At 43.8% G+C, this 22,414-nt stretch overlaps 1 protein-coding gene across 21 annotated transcripts in view; it reads right to left on the bottom strand.

The window, feature by feature from the left end:
* Positions 1–22,414, bottom strand: part of PPP1R9A (protein phosphatase 1 regulatory subunit 9A) — a 150,026-nt gene that overhangs the window by 122,867 nt on the left and 4,745 nt on the right. For 5 of the 21 annotated variants that reach the window (XR_014540309.1, XR_014540310.1, XR_014540311.1 and 2 more), the window contains exons 1-2: positions 7,809–8,560; positions 4,058–5,702 (exon numbers count right to left, since the gene is read on the bottom strand). Coding sequence is in view for 17 of the 21 variants with exons in the window: in XM_083578473.1 (XP_083434599.1) it covers positions 4,058–5,503 (1,446 nt within the window). In the remaining 4 variants the exon portion in view is untranslated. Of the gene's footprint in view, positions 1–4,057; positions 5,703–6,566; positions 6,831–7,389; positions 7,484–7,808; positions 8,561–22,299; positions 22,380–22,414 lie in introns of those variants that run through there. The other 16 variants (XR_014540308.1, XM_083578462.1, XM_083578458.1 and 13 more) reach the window with 8 other exon arrangements.

Raw genomic sequence — 22,414 nt, forward strand, 5'->3', positions numbered from 1 at the left:
TCTGATTTACAAAAGCTGAGAAACAGACCATGAATACTAGTAGCTGAGTAAGAGATCCTCTCGAGGACCTTTTCTTCTCTATGTTTATTTATTACATGCATATCCCACACCTTTTCTCCAAGAGGCTCAAAGCAACATACTCTGTCTCAGTAAAGGTAAAGGGACCCCTGACCATTAGGTCCAGTTGTGGCTGACTCTGGGGTTGCGGCGCTCATCTCGCTTTATTGGCCAAGGGAGCCGGCGTACAGCTTCCAGGTCATGTGGCCACTCTGTCTCATAGCCCTCATTTTAATACATAGGAACATGGGCTAAGCCTACTGGACTAGGCCAATGGCCCATCTAGTCCAGCATCCTTTTCTCATAGTGGCTGCCCGGATGCCTATGGGAAGCCTGCAACCAGGACATGAGCACTCTGCCCACCAGTGATTCCCAGCAACTGATATTCAGAGATACGATGCTTCTGATAGTGGAGGCAGAACACAGTCATCATGGCCAGCAGCCATTACAATGACCTCGTTATCTCTCAGCCCAATCTGGCATGCAGAACAGTCTCTAACACCTAAAAAAAACCCCACAACCTGGCATATGGGTTACCTCTTACTCTATAATTTTCAGCTTTGCTTGAGAACTTCTGGTTTCCAGGCCAATTTACTTATGCAAGGCAATCTGACATTGTCACTGGCATCCCCCCGCCCCGTCTATTCCCTGGTCACAGCATCAACTAGATACTACCACCACACCTGCCCCCAACTTTTAAATATTTTAGTGGTGTATCCATAAATATTTGTGGTGGGAGCAAATGAAAAACTGTTACAGCACTTACACAGCATTTCGTAAAATGTCAAGAATATTGGGGGGAACTGATTTTTAAATTAAAATCTGAACAAGTGAACCTATTTACACGTTTTGTTCTGTACAGTTCTGTACAAACCTAACATTTCATTTGCAGATTTTGCACAGCTTTAACAAAAGCCAGCTATGCCATCACAAATGGGTTGCAAAGTAACTTTCACTATGAATGAATGAATTTATTAATACGGTCATAGACCAGCTTCAACACACACAATATCACAGATCATAAAAAATATCAGGAATACAAGGGACAATATGCAATAACAAGAATTTAAATATAAAAATTAAAATTAATTGTTAGTGTGCCCCCTGTAATTAACATTTAGGGGATTGGACATTATGGGATACCACTTGCTTCCTGCGATTGATTGCAGACGCACAGAATTTAGCTACATTTAATGTAGTCTTGGGCTTCTTGTCCTCTAGCAGTAGTTTTAGACTATGGCATTCCGATTCTTTCCTAGACTTTTGCAAAACAGGTGTAATAAAAGTCAAACGTATATCCTCATAAAGACAATAGCGTAATAGTACATGTGAAGCAGTTTCAACTTCCAACGAACCACAAGGACAGACCCGTGCTGTGTATGGTTTACCCTCAAATCTGCCCATAACTTTCACTATATGCCACGCATTTGAGCAAGCCTTGGTATCTGAATTCATCAAGTGGGAAAAGTCTTATTTGTGACATCACACCATTTCTCTGAACCCCAGCACAACCGTGGGAAGAAAGTGCCACTTTTCCTCCCCAGCTCCAGTACAGGAAGGGAGGGAGGGACGGAGGGCAGGGGCTCACCCCTGTTGTGATGAGCTTCAGAGACTCTTGTAAAGCAGTGGGATGCCTTGCCTTCTCAGCCTCAGTACCAGGTTTTTTAAAACACACACATATGCCAGTGACAACACTCATGAGTGCCTTTGTCAACTGTTGCTAAACGGTAGCAGTCAGTCAATTTTCATTAAAAAAAGTAGTTCATGATCAGAGATACCTATATAATTTCCAATCTAGCACAAAGACTGACACTACCTCAGTTTCAAATTAGGTTTTTCTCTGCTTAATGCTTTCATATTTTTAAAGTAATATTTACTGGTTTTCAATGATTCAACTAATATAACATAAATGCCATTCTTACATCACAGATAGTTGCTATTCCTGTTTGATTATTCAGGTAGAAGGCACATATCTAAACACGTGTGATGTGTGAAACAGGATCGATTACCTGGGTTTAAAACATTGCCCATGGAATTGTCAAGCTACTCGATCGAACCCAATGAGAGATTTCTCCCATAAGAAAATACAGCACAATCACATTTATATATCAACGTCCTATAATGCACTGTTTACCCCGAGCTTCAACTTGCAAGGAAAGACACTGCAAAAGGAAAGAAGGAGTTGCTTCCTAATACTCAAGGAAGTGGGTGGGGTTTTCTCAGTAACAGGGCTCTCAGAAACATGACTTTCAAAAAAAATACTGTATTCCAGGACATAATGAGTACCATTCCAGCACTTTGTTAGGAGATGCTGGGCAACTACCCCTTGAGGAGACTAAATTTATGAAATACATAAAATCCTTAGAAATGAGACAGCCGGGGGTGGGGGCAGGGGAGCCTACTAAAACAACGTCCAGTTCCCTAATCAGCATACCTGACAAATGGGTTGCAAAGGGAGGGTAAGATCAACCTGGGGGAGAGAAACAAAACTGTAGCACCCAGAGAGAGTGGCTTCCAAAGATACCCACTGAGTTAATAGCAGAGACAAAAGTCTGATTGGGAGGTCGTCTTAGTTCACAGTTCAGTCTCTGATCCACTTCACTAGCTCAGTTTGTGGTTATCCAAAGGATGGCGAGAAGAAAGAAAGAAAGAAAGAAAGAAAGAAAGAAAGAAAGAAAGAAACTGTTTTGAGGGGAACTGACTCTTCCTGCCCCATACCAACACCAACACCACTAGGCTAGACTAACTCAGTTTGCAATTATCCAAATGGTGAAATATAGAAAGCAGAAGGGACCAAGTACCTTACTGCCTCTGATTAGCTGATACTGCTTTAGAATTAGTTAATCTGGGATATTTCAGCAAGAAAGCTGGCCCATTTGGCTTCACACTGCTGCCTGGGGTCAGCTGCTATGTAACTCTGACTATGTTCATGTTAGTTATTCCCAGGAAAGACACAAGCCCCTGATTACAATCAACTGGGCCTTAAACTTGCCCAATGAATGTGAATCAGATGTTGGAATCTTTGTGGCCTGATACAACCATCTCAACAGCCCTCTTATAGAAAGCATTTCTGAAACCGATTGTAAGCCTCCATAATGAAATGCCAGTAACAATTTGTACCTAAGCTAGGCTTAGGAAATATGGTGTTGCAAGTCTCAGTTATCCAACAATGCAGGATGGAAGTGCCATGGGGGGAAATGTGATTTAAAGACACGTTAACAGACAAAACGGTGATGATTAATGTTGAAAAATACTTCCTCAGCCCTTGTATACAGTGCCTATCATCTCTATGGGTACCTGAGCTATGATGTTATAAAGAGCTCCCCCTCCCCACCCCATAGCCGTTCTCTAAAACTTAGGACTTTATAGGCAATTCATCTAATCCCCTATCACATGTTCTCACCATCAATCCTGCAGTCAAGGATTACACACAAACACACTTGTTGGAAGGGGCTGCCATTATACAATGTTTGCAGAAGCACTATATGGGAATAAGCAACTGGAATCCCAAAGACCAAATCTGAGGCTGTCCATCCCAGAGGCATGAAGAGTGTACAGAAGGAGAATCACTGCTAAGTGACAAAAGAGATCTAGCTACCCACTTCCCACCACAGGAGGCAAAACCCTACTGTGGGGAAAACAAGAAGTTATCACAGACACAGGCTGATTAGAACCATTTCAAACCTACTCTAGCCAGATAAAACTCTTCTGAGTGAGAGTACGCCTAAATATTGTGACAATAAATATGTTTGATACACAGGTTAGCCACAACTATACAAGGGGCAAACAAGAGTTATTAGAGCTTAGAATGATTCTTAACAATTTGAATCAATCCTTATTTTCCAGTCAGGACCAAATATGAATCCTAAGGCCACGAAACAAATTCAATACCGGAAGCAACTAGCAAAAGAATTCGCCAGAGACAGTGTCGAGTTAAAACAAAAGAATAAAAACAACCACTCAAAAACAATGTAAAGAATAACAGACCAGTGAAACTTACCTTAATTGGAGCACTACTAAACTTAATTTTTCGACTTGCTGGGATTTCATCTTCTTCTGGCAATCCAATAATTTCAGAACATTCCATGTCAGGTTCGTAATAACAGTTGTCATCGCTGTCTTCTTGATCATCCTGTTCTGTTCCCGTCTCCCCCCAGTCAGAATTATATCTTGATCGTACCCTGTAGACATTGTAATCAGAGTGCATATACACATGAGAACTCTGAAAGTTATTCAAGTCTTCCTGTTCTTCCTTTCCATTTGTATCTTCACAGTGGGAGCCAACAGAATGCGAAGCTTCACTGACTGTGATGTCATCACTAGCTATTAAGTTTCCTGATATTTCTGCAGTCTCAGCTCCAGCAGAGATCTTTTTTTGCTGCAAAGGTGGTACTACAGGCTCTATTTTTGCCTTATTGCTCGTACAGTTCTCACCAAAACTTTGTTTATCAAGTCCATCTACTGACTCTTGTTTAGTCACTTCACAGGCATCAACAGAATCGTAGCACACATCCTTGTTTTGTATTCCACCTGTTTTCAACAAAGGCAAAGTGCTTTTGGGAGTTTCATTGTCTGATGGAGATCTACTGCTGTTCTGCTCAGAGTTTTCAACAGGTGCTGAGCTGGTATTTTGTTTAGCTGATGGAGGCCAAGCATTAGCGTCTTTTATGGGGCTGAAATCGTCGAGGTTTGCAACACTGGAAGACAGATTTGTGTCCACAGAAGACAGGTTTAGTGGATAGTGGCCAGTTACAGAATACTCTTCATTGCTTCCCGTCTTTTCTAGAACATTTTGTTGTGAGTCAGTATTTTCAAACACTGCACTAAGTTGGCTCACTGTTGGAGAAACAGCCTCTGTCCTTGAACTAAGACTATCCAGTGAATCTGTACTTCCCCTGTTAGACTTAGAGCTGCACCAGTCATCTTGAAGATCACTGTTAGAAACGGATCTCTCTTTCTTTGGGGAGTAGCGATTTGAATGCCCTGTTTCATGAGTATTTCTTTCAAACAACTTCCGTGTTTCAGTAAACTTGGAGTAAGAAGGACCATCGTGCATAGCATCAAACCTACTAATCCTTTCTGAAACGGAAGATTCTAACTTCACAACTGATCCATCTCCCTTCTCCACAAGCTCTTTTGGCCTAATTCTTCTTTGGGGAGATAGGGGTCCACCTTTACTTCTGGTCTTTGCCATGCCTCCAGCACTCTCATTGGGCTCCATGCCCATTTGCATGAATAAATTTTTAATCCTGTTGACGTTAGATCCATATTTCCTCCCCCTGGTTTGCTGAGAAGCCTCTCCTTCTTCTTTAGTCTTTTGTTCTCCATCAGACTTAGGCTTGTCAAAGGTGCTTTTCAATGCTTGGAACTCAGTCCTATAAGCGTTCCTGTGAGGAGAGGCACTTCGGAGATTTGATCTTTCCCCTGAACACTCTGTCTTCATCATGTTTATTTTTGGGATGTTAAACCAACATACATAGTGGCCGCTGTACCCTCCAGTTGAGATTGTGGATGAGGGGCTTAAAGGACATTAAATTCTGCCAAGGCCATACTTATAGGCAGACGACAATCCTCCAGATATGGGTACCAGCAAAAACAAAAACAAGTGGGAAACTGGATGTCTTTCAAAAGAATGTTGATGAAACCTGCAACACAAAGGAGGATTTTGATTCGTATCAGTGGGTTTGTAGATCTTCATACCTATTCAATATTTACATCGGTTTTAGAATATGGCTGGCTATAAAAGGGGAAGGTTATGATATGAAGCCACCAGATGCAATTCCATCTCTCAAAGGAATCACATTTGAATTTGGAAGTTATATGGATGGGAGACTTGCCTGGGAAGCCCCACTGACACATACCCTAAGCTCCTTAAATGAAGAGAAACATAAATAAACTGTTTCATGCTTTAACAACATCATGATGGAATGTTATAGTATCTTCAGAACTTCATTTAAGTGAGGGCTAATCAGGACTCCATCTTTTAGAACCCATTTTGGATTTCATTACTCAGAACTCTGGATCATTATATGGAGTAACAGCAGAAGACAACAGTAAGTGAAGTAAATTCCTATCATAAACAAATCATTATTCTGCTGTCACATGACTGAGACTGGGGACTGTGTAGGACCAAGACCTAATCCCTCTCTTTCCCAACAGTCAATGTATGTACATGCATATACACGCTATTCAACTGTACAACAGTTCTGCATTATACCAGTGTATTTTATCATTAAAGTTTCCTTCAAATGATGATGAAGAGTCAGGTACACACATCTCTACCACTGTGAAATGGTGTGATGCAGCCATGAGTGACACCTTCCTCTGAAACAGCAACACTTTGCTGCCTTCATTTTCAAAACACCACCACCACCAAATGAACAAATTAATAAACTCGCTCTGAGATTGTAGGGGTGGGGGGGAGAGAGAGAAATGAGGGACAGAGAAATCACATGCACAGAAATTTAGAACTTGCAGGAAGCAAATAATTTGGTATGGTAAAGACTTGCCTGTTCCCCTTGGGGTATATTCAGCATGACAAAGAACCATGAAAGGTGCAGTGAAAGGGGGAAGAGGAAACCTCAATGCAGGCTAAATCTGTCCATTTCCCAGTCTGGATCTCGGTAAAATCTGTACGGCAAGTGGCATTTTATATGAATCCCGAGCGTCCTGCCCTCCCGGCAAGGAGGAATACGGGGGCTGGCAGTCCCTTGGCGTCGTTTAATAGAGGAGGAGGAGGAAATGGGCTTTGCTTCCAGCCTGAGCAAGCAGCCCTAAAGAAATACAGAAGAGCAGCACATGACTAATAATAGAGCAAAATCTCTCATTAGCGCCCTTCTGTTTCCGCCTCCTCCGCCGCTACAACTTCACCGCAGCTGCAAGCCTCCCGAAGCGACCGACCCGGGCAACGCACACATGTGGACCTGGCTCGGCTCGCTCCGGCCCCGACCGGCCTCCGCCTCCCGCCCCCCGCATCTTCCCGCCTGCCCGAGTCAACGCGCTGCCGGGGCTGCGAGACAGATTACAAGACTCGCGCCCATATTGCGTCTGTTCTCCAGCCCTGACAACTAAGCGGTTATTTGCTCCTAAGCAACGTTGCAATGTGGCCGTTAATGCCCCCCAATCCCTTCCTTGGAAGAGAACCACATCCCTGCCTCCAAATCGCCTGCCTCTCTCTCTCTCTGGTCCCCAAGCATGCAATTAATTGAGAGGGGGCGTAGAAGGGTCATTTGCAAATAATAGCGAAGGTGAGTCTAATCAATCTCAAGGCGCAGAACCTTCCCCCAACCTCCACGCTTCGCTGTTTCGGCGTCGCTCGTGCAAGAAACCCACCCGGGGAGGGGTGATATATTGCCAGCTAGTAAGTGTGGCGATAAATCCCCTTCTTTCCTTCGTTTCCTTTCTCTCTCCAGCCCAGCGCGACGTCCTTCACGCTCCCTATAGGAAAGTGGCGCAAAAGGCACAACTCTGTCCCCGCCGGGGAAGAAAAAGGAAAAAAAAAAAAACCCGCTGCTAAGCTGCCCAGCAGGAAACGCGGGAGCCGGGAAGCACCTTGCAAGAGGAGCGGCGGCTGTGTAAGAATGCAGAGAGCAAGACGGCGCTCACGAGCCTTGCAAGCGAACCAGCCAGCCTGCCCACTTTCGGTGCTCGCGAAACAAAAGCTGCTCCCGGCCGCAGGAGTCAAGCCACAGATAGCCCCACACAGGCAGGTTTTGTTTTGCAAAGGGAGGGGGCTCACCGCGGCACCTTACCCGGGAGAGTCGGAGTTGCAAAAGCCCCTCCGCCCCTCGATCCCGCTCCGCTTCTCTTCCTGCTGCTCCGGCTACTACTGCCGCCGTGCTGTCCGCCGGCCCGCCACCTCCCGGCACTGCTGCTGCCGCCGCCGCCGCCCGCAGCTTGCCCGGCAGCAGCAAGCTCCTCCGACTCGGCTCTTGCACGCCATTGCAGGCGGCGGTGGCGCCTGAGACGCTGCGCGGGGTGGGCGGGGGGAGGAAGGTTCCCGCGCTCGGCTCCACCACCAGCCGGGCTTCCCGCCGCCCGCTCGGCCTCCAGGGGACGCCCAGGCAGGCAGGCGGGTCCCGGGCGGCCCTAGGGAGGGAGCACGCCGGCCAGCTCGGGCGGCCCTCGGCCTCTCCGGGCCAAGAGCGCCTGACAGGTGCCTCACCTCCTCGGCGCACTGCAATGGTTTGCCCCGCTGGGAGAGGGAGGCTGGGGAGGTGGGTGGGAAGAAGGCGCCAAAGCCACGCAGCGGCAGCAGCTCGGCGGCGACAACGCGCCCGGCCGGAGCGGGAAAGGACGACAAGAGGCGACCCGCGCCGCCTGGCCTCTCAGGCGCTCCCCGCTGGCCCGCGTGCAGCCCGCCTCTCGCCGGGCGTCCTATGCTGCTTGAGGCTCCCGCTTTCTTTCGCAGCGGTTCCCAAGAGGGAAGCGGGTTGAGTCCCCTGGCGAGAGACTCTTACACGCCTCTGACTCCGTCTGCGCCTCAGGGGTGAAATTCTCCACTGTCCTGGGTTGCGCGTGGGGTTTTTTTTTTTCAAGACACCCCACGTTCACGCAACCGTCGGGGGTACTTCGGTTTTTGAACAGAAGCTGCGTTTGGAACTGGCGCTGGAGGAGTGGGAACATAGATTTGCCCCTCGAAGCTCGGGACCGAGCTCAGCTGACCTAACCGCCGCGTGGAAATTAACGGAGTAATGGCCACGCGCCCTCCCCATTACTGGTTGCACGTCTGAAGTCGCCACACTTGCACTTTAAGGGCGGTGAACCTACGGGCTACCTGATGCTGTTGGACTACAGCTCCCAGCAGTCCTGACCATTGGCAGCGCTGCTCGGGCTGATGGGAATTGGAGTCCCAACAATATCTGGAGGGCTGTGGGTTCCTTGCCCCAAACAACAAAAGAAACCTACTGGGTCATGTAGTAAGCATAGTGGTCAAAAACACAGTTCCCAGCTAAATGCAATATTCCTCATAAGAAGCTGCCTTTTAACAGAGTTGGCTCATCTAGCTCAGTATTTATTGTCTGCACTGGCTGGCAGTGGTAAAACGCTGGTCCACCTAGTTCAATATTGTCTACACTGACTGGCAGAGGATCTCCAGGTTTCAGACATCCCCGGCCGTTTCTGGAGATGCTGTCCTACCTTGCTCTTAGCACACAACTACTAGCATTCAGTGACACGCTGCCCCTGAAACAACATTTCAGAAACACAGAACTCTAGAATATTTGCAAATGAATCTACAAACGCACCATTTCCTTGAGAATTTTTGCAGTTTATATTTAAAGAAGTTTGATCCAGAACTAACAAAGTTCTGTTCTTCAGTAGAAATCATCAGGGATGTTTTTAATAGAATATACATGACCATAGAATATGCACTATAAAGTGTAAACAGCATCAAAGAAAACAGCCAAGGTGCAAGGGGGAGCAGCATTTATACCTCACTTTTCCATCAGGCGCTACACACAAAATGGCCACGCCAAGGGAGTACAACGAAAGTGGTCAGTCAAGAGGAGGAACAAAATGGTGGATCCAAGGAAGAGCATCTACAGGACAGGGACCCAAGCTAACTTGTCACCTTTTTTGTAACTTCACGGTAAATTACAGCCAATTGAAAGGACTGGCATTTGGGGGTTGGATGGGTATCTGACAATGACCAAAGGGAAACAGTGGCTTTGGGGACTTGGATAACTACCTGGGCTCATCCAAAGAGCACAGCAAAGCAGGTGTCTTGTATGAATGTCCAGCTATGCCCTTGAAATACAGCAGAAAAATCACTGGGGGCCTTGTTCTGTAACTTCAATTACAAATACACATTACAACCTACAGCATATGAAGCCATCAAAAATACAAATTCTAATGTGTTATACAAAAGGAATGCTGGGGACTATTAGGAAAGGGCCAGAAAATAGCAATACTTATATTACAACGTGCTTATAATACATAGTGCAGCAACATTTGTAAGTGCTGTGTATATTCCTGCTTATCCCATCCCAAAAACATAGCTTTGGGAAAGGTGCAGAAAAAAAAGCTACAGAAATGAATAGTCAGTTCAGGTTGGGACACTGTTCCAAACCAAGAATGGCTGAAACATTTGGAACATTTTAGTTTACAAAAGAAAAAAGAAAAAAAAAGACAGCTCTGGGAACAGGATAGAGGGATATATAGTAAGAGGTTTATAAAATGATGCATAGTACTCAAAATTGGCTAGCAGATTCAGGTAAGGCAAAATGTTTAAAAGAAATTTGCAAGATGCACAATCTGCTGCTAAAAGTTGAGGTGCTGAGGGCCACTAGCTTAGATGGCACTGAAGGGAGACTAGACTAATTCACAAAGGATATGCCCATCAGTAGCTATGATGGCTACATGGAACCTTCAAGAATAGATGTTAAATGCTCTAAACAGCCTTTGCCAACCAGGTGCCCCCCAAATGATTTGGACTGCAGCTCCAATCAGCCCCAGCCTGTATGAGGAACAACAACAGGAAAAGTCAGTAACTTGCCTTCAAGCCCTGTTCCTTAGTTTCCCATGGGGCATATGGTTGGCCTCTGTGGGGAGCAAATTCTTGGACTAGATGAGTCCTTGGTCTAATCCAGCAGGGCTGCTCTTATTAAACAACCATTTTGGTTATATAATCACAGAACTGCAGATTTGGAAGGGACTACGAGGTTCATCTAGTCCAGCCCTCTGCAATGTAGGAATCTTTTGCCCGATGTGGGGCTCAAACCCACAACCCTGAGATTAAGAGTACCGACTGAGCTATCCCAGGAACTCTCACCATCCTCATCTCAAGGTGAATTACATAATATAATAAAAACAGCTAAAGGAACCTAGTTTAAAGTGGTGCAGAAAATAGCAAGTAAAAGCAATTGAAAATTTTTTAAAGGAGACACCCACAACAGTGACCTATTCATTCAGCTGGGAAAGCTTGTCGCAGCACAATTGTCTTCGATTGTTTCCATAAAGTTCAGATAGTGGGCGCCTGTTGTATTTTGACAGCAACACTGTTCCACAGAACAGGGACAGCCACACTAAAAGCCCTGATCTGAGTTACCTGATCACAGTAACTCTGCTGTCTTGGGGACCTTTAGGAGAAACTCTCCCACACATCACAATGACTTACAGGGACAGCCTCTCGGGTCACCTGGTCCTGAGCTTGCTGAGGCCGTCTATCCCCTTAGCGTTCTGCGTGGAGTGTGAAAAGCTACTCTGTGTGCAGTTTCAGTATCATTTTTGTGCATGGCTAAACAAAACATTCCAGTGGGTTGATTTCAATTTATTCTCCCTCCAATCTCATTGTTCATTCATTATTACTAACAGTCGACATTGCTCCAAGTGTTCCTGCTAAGTTTAATGTATTCATAGCGGAATCCGCGCAGCCTTGCTTTTCCAGAAGCGCATGGGGAGAGAGCATGCAACCTCTTCTGCAGGGAGATGTTCCCTGAGAAAGGTCTTTCATCTGAATTCTTTTAATCTGACTTTATTTCTGGATCCGGGGCCCATTGCAAGGCAAATGCATTACGAATTCTATCTTGTTCATTTTTTATTTCCAGATTTATTTACAGAGGTACCTCAGGTTGCAGACGCTTTAGGTTACAGACTCTGCTAACCCAGAAATAGTACCTCAGGTTAAGAACTTTGCTTCAGGATGAGAACAGAAATCACACGGTGGCGATGCGGCGGCAGTGGGAGGCCCCATTAGCTAAAGTGGTACCTCAGGTTAAGAACAGTTTCAAGTTAAGAACAGACCTCCAGAATAAATTAAGTTCTTAACCCGAGGTACCACTGTTCAAGTCCTTTTGTTTCATTTTTGATGCGATCATACACACATGGCATTAAGACTCCCAGAAATTTATATGTAGAAGAGATCCACAGACTCAATCTAGCCCAATACCCTACTCAGTGCAGGAGTCTTGCAACTATAGTGATCCCTGAAAGGGCACCCAGCCTCTGCTTAAAAACCTCCTGTGAACAAGAGACCATGACTTGCCAAGGCAGCTGAACTGCTCTTGCCATTAATAAGTTTCTTTTATCCTTAGCCAAAATCTGCTTCCCTGCACTTTCTGCCCGTTGGTTATAATCCTGCTCTCTAAAGTAACAGAGAGCAAGGCCAAATTTACACCATGCATTTAAAGCATCATGATACCATTTTAAACAGCCACAACTTCCCACAAAGAATTCTGGATCTGTAGTTTATTAAGGGGTTTGACAGTGGTTCCCCTTACAGAGCTACAATTCCTAGAGTTTCCTGTTAAAGCATTCTGGGAACTATAGCTCTGGAAGGGCAACAGGGTTCTCCTAACAACTCTCAGCACCCTTAACAAACTACAGCTCCCAGAATTCTTTGGGGGAAGCCACAGCTGCTTAAAGTGGCATCACAGAGATTTACATGCACGGTGTAAATAATAATAATAATAATAATAATAATAATAATAATAATAATAAGTTATTTATATCCCGCTCTCCCCAGCCAAAGCCGGGATCAGAGCAGCAAACAACAGTAAAAATAGCACAGTTTACATAAAATCACAGTCAATTAATTGAAATACATTCTAAAATCTGTTCAGAATCAAATTAATGGCAACTATTGGGCTAGAGTTCTATGAAGATTACAGAAGGAGAGAGGGGGTCAGACTGTGCCTTGGCCAAAGGCCTGGTGGAACAGCTCTGTCTTGCAGGCCCTGCGGAAAGATGTCAAGTCTCGCAGGGCCCTAGTCTCTTGTGACAGAGCATTCCACCAGATCGGGGCCACGGCCGAAAAAGCCCTGGCTCTGGTTGAGGCCAGCCTAACCTCCCTGTGGCCCGGGATCTCCAAGATGTTTTTATTTGAAGAACGTAAGGTCCTTCATGGGACATACCAGGAGAGGCGGTCCCGTAGGTATGACCCACAAATCTTTCTTAAAGAAACAGCAAATACATTACAGTGGTACCTTGGGTTACATATGCTTCAGGTTACATACGCTTCAGGTTACAGACTCCGCTAACCCAGAAATAGTACCTCGGGTTAAGAACTTTGCTTCAGGATGAGAACAGAAATTGTGCTCTGGCGGCGCGGCGGCAGCAGGAGGCCCCATTAGCTAAAGTGGTGCTTCAGGTTAAGAACAGTTTCAGGTTAAGAACGGACCTCCGGAACGAATTAAGTACGTAACCAGAGGTACCACTGTAATCTAAAAATATTGGTTGAGAAATATAGCTTGTAACATAGACCTTCAAGTTTTCCCCAAGTTAAAAATATGTTGCAACTTAACAAACCAATCTTGATTGCCCCTTTTCTGAAATGATAGTTGGCATTGGTTGAATTTCTAAACACACTTATCAGAAAGCCTCACTGAACACAGTGGGACTGCTATCTTTGAGTAAACATGAATAGGATTGCACTGTTAATGTACTATGTAACTGTTTTATTTGTTTTATGATTGTATATTTACTGTTGCAACCGAACCTGGGACCTTATAATAGAAAACGGATATTAAATCTAATAAAATAAATAAATATAAATGAATATAAAACAATTTGACACATTACTGTAAATAAGGATGTGTTTAATTTTTTTTTTAATCTGATGGATTTATGCTCTTGTTTTCTGGTAGAAAATAAAGCACAAACCACATCAGATGTCTGCAGAAGTCCTATTTAGTTCAATGGGCTGTACCCAAGAAGAACACTAAATGAATTATCCATTTTGCTCCCCAGCCAATTTGGTGAGCCTGCTACATAATCCACATATTCTGAACATCGAGACTTCATTAAAAAGGCTTATTAGTATTTCAGAATTGGTCCTAGATTTACTTAAGAAATAGTAACCAGCTTGACAGCTTGGAGACTGCTTCAGAGAGCTCTTTGCCCAAAAAAGAACCACCGATAATGCTAACAAAACTATATAATTAACAATTTAACAAAAAAGGGGTCACATATTTGGCTGGTTACTGAGGGCAGTAATTGAACAATGGAGTTCTCGTTACATTCATTCATAAACATTTCTTTTCATTAATAATGGAACAGCAGTGTTGGGAGTTGGTAAAGGGAATTTCCAGAGCGAATCAGAAAATATGTGAATTGTGATAGCAAGAGTGCCTGAGCTCATTAAATCTTCACATAGGTCAGGGATGGGGGAACTTATGGTCCTCCAGATACTGTCGGACTCCAACTCCCATCAGCATGGCCAATTTTGTGTGAAGATGGGGTTCTTCATCACTGACATAACTGAAAACCCAAGTCACACATACAGGGGGTTGAATCTACCAGTTTCACGTTCTCCCCATTTCTAATTTTCCCATCTTAAATTTAGTTCTCTACATGGCTGCAGCAATTTCTGGTCAAGAAAAAAAAGAACCTTCAAGAAAATTTGTCAGCATTTTAGTTCAAATTTCTCCTAATAAACACTTTTTTTTGGTATGCTGTTTTTACTAATGTGCACATTTTTTTTGCAAGGAATGTCCACTAATAATATGCATTCTTATGTTATTTTCACCAGTATATGCTGTTTTGGGCACACATTCCACCAAGTACATGCATTTTGTAAACATTTCTTTGCAGTAGAACTCCATTACAAACTTCACAGAACTGTGAATTTCATTAAAAGAGTAACAAAAGTAAAATAAGCCTGATGAAGAGCAATACACTCAAAACATGCTGGGTAAATTTAAAAAATATATCCATTTTCTGTGGATGTTTCCCCAGGGCTGGCCCTATCATTTGGTAGTTAGGTGGCAGATGCCGCTGTGCATGGCAATGGGCAGTGAATGTTTCCATCTATCAGAGGACAAAATTGTATGTTCCATGAAACCTTCCCTGCAATCACTTAGCCAGCCTATTGCACTCGGATGCAGTCCCATTGCCAAAGTATTAACAAATAATTTCTTATTCTAGCAGGAATTTTAAGGTAGTTTTCTGTTTCCATGATAAATTTTAGTTGTTCTTATTCTTTGCATTGTTTTTAACATTTTATGTACGCCACTTAGATATTCTGAATAGTGTGTGGTATATAAATACCTGAAATTATCATCTGCTGGTCTGATCAGCTTGGTGCAACAGCTGGTGCCCTTTGCCTCAGGCAGCAAAATTACTTGAGCCAGTGCCATTTCCTTCTGCTTCTTGCCCCCCTACCCACCAAAAAAGCGCAAGCAGGGTCAAAGTACCACCCAATTTCCCCACGCTACACCCATACAAGACCTGCCACAGCCAATCTGTTCAATCAGAGCACTTCCCATTGTGTCAGATGTGACAATACAAGTTTTATAATGCTATCCAGTAGTCCGTGCCATGGGTGACAAGTAACACTACAGTGGTACCTCGGGTTACAGGCGCTTTAGGTTACAGACGCTTTAGGTTACAGACTCCGCTAACCCAGAAATAGTACCTCGGGTTAAGAACTTTGCTTCAGGATGAGAACAGAAATTGTGTGGCGGCGGCAGCAGCGGGAGGCCCCATTAGCTGAACTGGTACCTCAGGTTAAGAACAGTTTCAGGTTAAGAACAGAACTCCAGAACTAATTAAGTTCTTAACCTGAGGTACCACTGTACTTTTACTTTATAAAGCTTGTGCATCATTGTTTATAATAAGCAGAGTCTTTACAGTCTGGCAAGAAGTTGTGCTGGTCTTTTTGTCTGTTTGCTGCTATGCTACCTTACACAGAAATAATATCACTACAGTATTAGTAATGGACACTGCTATTTTCCTATGTGAAAAACTGCTAGCACCTTCATGATGGAGAATGCATGAACACAATGGGCTCCCCCCCCAACCCCCAACCTCATCTACCACATAAAACCTGCATGTATGCACCCTGATAAAAGACGCACCCTGAATCTATGACTGTTACGTCTGACAATTTATTCATGATGTTCCCAGGTGCTGAGGAAAGTGCTTTTCTGCACAGGGAAATTATAACATCTGGCCTCATGCTGTAAACTTTATGCTGCACCTATGAAAGCGGCAACCAGAATATTATATGTATAAGCTGAAGCGATGGTGCGGAAGATAGGGCATGATGCTTTTAAAATGGCCTCCCAAAAAATCAAGAGAGGGGAACTTTTACGACTAAAACAGTGAACCGCTCTCCTGCAACGCCACCTGTAAGGGGCTTTGAACACCACTGAAGGCAAATGCACTCCCTTCTTGATTACTAATGCCTTCACGGTGCCACTGACCCTTCCCTCTGCCTTCTGTTTTTAATTAGCATCATTTTTCAAGTAGCTCTACACATCTGCAGAGCTGTCAGGTCTCAGCCACATGCCTCCAGAGAGATTTGTACAATGCTGGAGGAAGAGTTCTGCATCTCCACTTTTTGCTTGCTTGCTTGCTCTTTCTTTACAGCCTTTCAAAGCTTCCACAACAGCTGCAGGCCTCGCCAGCAATCAACCTGGGAACAACATACAAGGTAGCATAGCTCTCAGCTGGAAAGTGCACTGCCCATTGACCAGCGGTGACTGGTGTCCTTTGGGACTGGTAGGTTAGAAGACAGAGCGATCCGGTGCAGGTGAGGCCAGAGCCAATGACAGTCAGAGTCCCTAATGGACCAGCCTCCACTGTCATATTGCAGCAGCCTTCTATGAACAGCCCTCCAGCCACTTACGTCTTCAGCATATTGAAAAGCAAGAAATAGACAGTGCTTTTTTTCTGGGGGGACACATACCCCTAAACGTTTTTTGAATCTAAGTTTGGCCTCACTGAGGGGCAGTATTTCAATATGAGTAGAAAAATGAAAGTGCCCCTGAACATTTTTTTAAGAAAAAAAACACTGGAAATAGATATATTTTACCAAACTCTTAAAAAGCAGAGACATCACCTTGCCAACAAAGGTACGTATAGTTAAAGCTATGGTTTTCCAAGTGGTGATGTATGGAAGTGAGAGCTGGACCGTAAAGAAGGCTGATCGCCGAAGAATTGATGCTTTTGAATTATGGTGCTGGAGGAGACTCTTGAGAGTCCCGTGGACTGCAAAAAGGTCAAACCTATCCATTCTGAAGGAAATCAGCCCTGAGTGCTCACTGGAAGGACAGATCCTGAAGCTGAGGCGCCAGTACTTTGGCCACCTCATGAGAAGAGAAGACTCCCTGGAAAAGACCCTGATGTTGGGAAAGATGGAGGGCACAAGGAGAAGGGGACAATGGAGGACAAGATGGTTGGACAGTGTTCTTGAAGCTACCAGCATGAGTTTGACCAAACTGCGGGAGGCAGTGGAAGACAGGAGTGCCTGGCGTGCTCTGGTCCATGGGGTCACGAAGAGTCGGACATGACTAAACGACTAAACAACAAGAAGTTCTGTTAGTCTAAGATTGGCACCCCCACATTGGTCCTCTCCAGATGTTTAGGACTGCAATTCTCATCAGCCCTGCCCAGCACAGAGGGTCAACATTTCAATTTCTGGCTGTTTCCCACAGGAAATGGTGTCTCAAGCTTCCCAGGGCATTCTGGGGGATTTTAAGCAATGCTGTGCCAAAACTTGCTATTCAGTTTCTCAAACGATTTCTTCTTTTTTGAGGGGGGGGGGAGCAGCTTCTCTTTTTCTTCTTCATTCTCAGGACACATTCAGATTTCTTCAGAATTTTGCTAGGTGCAAAGTTGAGTTTACTTTATTCCTGTGAGCTAGCCTTGGGTGGTGAGTGCATTTTTCTTTCCGTTAAACATTTCTCCAGCACTCAGAGGCCTTCCCAGCTTTCTGCTCTTCCAAGTCTAAAAGAGCCCCATTGGAAGGGTTACCTAACAATGTGTCCCCCCCTTCCCACATCAATAGAAATGTGGAAAGCCACCTTTAGAAGGAAAGTACATGTAAGACAATGTACAATCTTGCACACATCTACTCAGAAATAAATTCTATGATGTTCAGTGGGGACTTACTCCCAGGGAAGTGGATAGACAGTTGGAGCCTGAAAGTCTTTATATTACTAGCTAGGCTTGCTTTCTTCCTAGCTTTCCATGTCGGGTGTGAGAAGGTGCATCAGTAAAATATCCCATAAATTTTATGTCTTGTTGGTTTCCTCACACCGCACTCTACAAATTCTGTACAGGTACAGGTTACTGTCCAAAGCTCTTCTTGTCAAATGCCTACATGGAATTTGGTACGGCTTATCCACACATTCCACATAACAGTGCTTGTGAAGCTAATAAATGGAGTTGGTTTACTGTATTGTAATAATTTTGATAGTGCACCTGTAGGGTTCCATTTCACAAGCAGCTGCAGAACTGAAGATAACATTAATCCCGAATACACTGGAAAATGGGGCAGAAGCGGCGAAGGGGGAAATAATTGCAAAGTTACAAATATTATTTTCGTCTTAGAGCTGCTTTCACCATGGCATTTGGGTGCATCCGCATTTCAGGATTAATCTGTAATAGATCCAGGAACTATGGGTACTCATCTAAAGAGAGATTGCTCTGTTTACTGGACACAAAAATAATGTAATAGAAGACCAGCTCTTGCACATTCGAGAACGTTGTGCCTCAAAATGCAAAAAGGAAAGAAAGGAACAAATCTAGTTCTTGGTCTAGATATGGTGGATGGCAATTAGGGAAAGGGACTTCTCAGTGGTGGTGCTCCAATTGTGAAATTCTCTCTACAAGGAAGCTTATCTTTGGTGTGCCAGCCAAAAACATTCTTTTTATTCTCCCAGGCATTTAAACTGAGCTTGAACTGTGTGTTTGGTTTTTGTTCTGCTCTTTATGTATTGCTTTAGATGCTATTCTTGTCTTTGTTATATTGTATTTCGGATCATCTTTTTATTTAGTTATTAGACTTCTAAGTTGCTTATTACCTAAAGGTCTCCAAGAGATTTACAACAGTTTTAAAAACATAAACACACAGGCAGCTTAATTAACCTTGTTAAGGCTGACTTTGATGTTCTAATTTTCTTCTGAATTGTGTCTGCCTTTTCGGTTCTAATTGATGGTAACTGTTTCATTGTTGTTTTTTATTTACTGAAGTGTTTTATTTTCCTTTCACAATGACACATAAGACATCACGATTTTCAGCTCGGGTTGATTTACACATTCCACTTTTTTACTTTCATATAAAAAATGTACAAATATCTTACAGAAATTCAACCAGACAATTAAATTTAAGGCTGTCATTGCAAACATAAGAGCAACTCAAGTTGAGCAGCTTTGGCCTGTCATGTCTTGCTGGGTTTCAAGTAGATAAGGAAAGAAAAACAGCTTTATAAGGCTTGTCTGTTTCCAACAATGAGAAAGATGGCAAAATGGCCACATTTCCCACAAATTTTTGCCCTGCTCAGCAATAGTGACCTAGAATTCTTGGTGCTTTGGGTAGTGGAAGTCAGATCTTTGTTACCTTGTACAGATCAGACCTCAAACTCCATCATTGCATTGCTGGTAATAGTTATAGTTATAAATTAAACTTTTTCACAATATGAATGTCACCTGGACTTTGATCATATTCCAGATGTATATAGGTTACTGTTATATAGCTAAGTAGAAAGGTAACAGCTGACTTAGGAACAGGATATCAGGAACACACATCCTCACAGCATTATTGGAGATAGCTGCCCCAGTGACAATGCTCTGAGGTGAATTTTGTTTTATGGACCACCACCATCTGTCATTCACAGCAGCGTTTTCAGTAGTCTTATGGAGAGTGATTGTACAGCCTATCTCTTAATTCTGTTGAAAGACCAGCCACTTTTAGTGTCTCTCAAAATTTATTGCGTTCCTGCTGTTCACCACAGATCTCTGTAATTAAGAATTAGTGCCTGAGCTTGCTTTTTTCCTTCTCACACTTCTAGTCCTTTTCCTTTTGTGTCATATCTGAGCATTGTGAGCCTGAGGGCAAGGTTTTTCTTCTCACCAATATTTGTAAGCCACTTTGGAGTCTTCTTTGGCTGAAGGCCAGGATAAAACAAAATGCTTAATAATTATCGAGATAGGATGAGGTATAGCTATTTGCCCTGGGAAATGTAAACATTTTTTACTAGTAATAGAAGTCCAGAAGGTCTAAAACATGCCAGTAAGAGGAGGCCACACAGAGACTATGCAACTAACAAGGACTTCAGTAACAAGAAGATTAGGGAGACAGAAGATACAGCAAAGCACTGCTTGGGAATACAGAACTGAAACTGAAAGCATAGAGCCTGACAGCTGACTCAGCAACTTCCTGATATGGCAAATCTGAAGGGCCAATACACCACACAGTCATTTAAATGGGAGGAAGGATTTTACAACAATGTGGAGATCAGGGTATTCAGCCGGGAAATTCCAAAAGCGACTGCAGCCCCAAAGCCCACCCAGTCTTTAAACTAGTCTTACTTATACCACTGCAAACAAACCATCACTTTGACCCCATACTCTGCTAAGTGGAAGATAAGCTCCATCGATGTCAGTGGACTTTACTTCCAATTAAACAAGTTTTTTCCATTTTGCACTATAGTAAAAGAGCAGGAAAAGCATTCCTGGGTAATAGTTTCCTCTGCTTAGCACTCAGTATTCACTATCAGAAGCCAGACATGCATATAGAAAAATCTATGGTGACCTTTCTGACTTATGTGGTTGAATCTGAGCTATATAGTAATGTTAATAGTTTGGTGGCGTTAAACTGCATGCCAGACCTCTCTAATCCCTGGATCTAGCAAGTGTTAAAAGCAACTCACGCCTTCTAATTCTTGGAATACCCAAGATAGCGTCCTGGTGACGTGATGAGGGATTAAGGAGTTTGGTGCGAGATGGCAGGTGGGTGGAGCCCCCTTCCTTAACAGAAAAAGCCAGAGTTTTGAGTTAAATTGTTGTAGTGATGTGAGCCAAAAGTAAACCAGCAAGCTGTGAGAAGACAGAGAGGCAGAGCAATGTTTGAATTCAAGGCTGCGGCTATGGGAGAAACAAGACCCTTTTGGAGTGCCAGTGCTGTGAACAGATTGAATATATGTGTAAATAAACCATATAGCATAAAGACACCACGGTCTCCTCTGTGCCTCATTTCCAAAGGAAACACAAACCCTGGGTAAGCACCCGGAATCCTGCACCACTCAGAGACTGGGATAGTGTGCAACATTAAGAACTGGATTTGCTGAAACAGCCCATTAGAGCCCTTAAACCAAAGTTGTTGGGATCTTGCCCCGAGAGTGCAAAAGTGTCAGGGTCATTTTGTTCTGCTTAGTTTGTGAAGAAAAGGGGGGGGGGCAGAAAGTTAATACACCCTCACGCTTGGGTCTCTGACAAAGCTTGTCAGTTTTGGAACACAGCCTGAAGTTGGGAGATAGATGTGTAGAGTGTAGCTGCCAATGCTGGCTATATATTGAAAGACGAGGCATATGTTTGTGGTAGGTGGCATTTTGGAACCATTTAGCTCCAAGCAGAAATGTCCAGGGAAGGCTGACAAAGTGGTGTACGTTTCAAGGAAAACTCATGAGCTAGCTGCTTGACAGCTGACCCCACCAAGAATGGAATACAGCAGAGTGCTGACAATGTCTTCTCCCCCCCCCCCTCTCTCTCTCTCTCGTTCTTCTGTTTCTGCGGAGTCAAAGGAAGGAAGCTTGCCTTATGCTTTCCTAAGAAAAAGGGCTATGATTTTGCACAGCTGTACAAGATGGGACATAGGGTTGATTGGAATTTAAGATAGGTTTCACCAGAGTTTAATCCCGGAACCAGTTTACAGATGCCAGTACTCCATACTTGAAATATGTGAAGGGCTAATAGTGCCTCTGAACATTTGCAGAGTGCATTCCTCTTATCGCTAATCATTATATATCACTCCATATTTTTTTTTATTGGTAGGCAAACTTTCTCAGTGCTGGCTCAATACATTTTGCTGCCTGAAGCAGAAATCAAACTTTCCTCCCCGCATAGGTAAGGCAAGCACCATTCAGACACTGATTCCTGCCTCTACCCATCACCTGCCCATCTCATAGTGCCATCTGAAGTGAATCATTTCCTCCCCACTGTATTCCTTCTGGACAGTTGGTGTGGTTTTGAGACACATAATGGATCCCACCTGTGAATTTCATGAAATGCACAGAAAACTCAAGCAATTTTATACAATCTTAGCTCCTCTCCTGTGAAAAGCTCATGACCCAAGTAAGAACTGTATGTGGTAGTTATGAATATGCATGTCCGTGTTAGAACACTTTCTAAAAGTCTACCTTAGCCCAAACTTTCAAATGATATAAACAAGCATATTAAACCACTGGCCACTGTTGCCTCTTTACACCAACTTACATGACAAATTAACCGGCATTCTAATGCCAAACCTTGTTTTCTGTCAAAGTACTACAGAACTGCCATATTTGTGTTTCTGAAACTCACCAGTTCTCCATTCTGTTCCTTGCGCCTTGTCTGTGGCCCAACTGTCCGGCTAACTGCCCTGGAACTTTCTGGCACAACATTCTTTTCACCCCCTTGCAAACTGAGGCTGTGCACA

The sequence above is a fragment of the Podarcis filfolensis genome, assembly GCF_964270895.1.
Source record: "Podarcis filfolensis genome assembly, chromosome: 12".
Lineage (NCBI taxonomy): Eukaryota > Metazoa > Chordata > Lepidosauria > Squamata > Lacertidae > Podarcis > Podarcis filfolensis.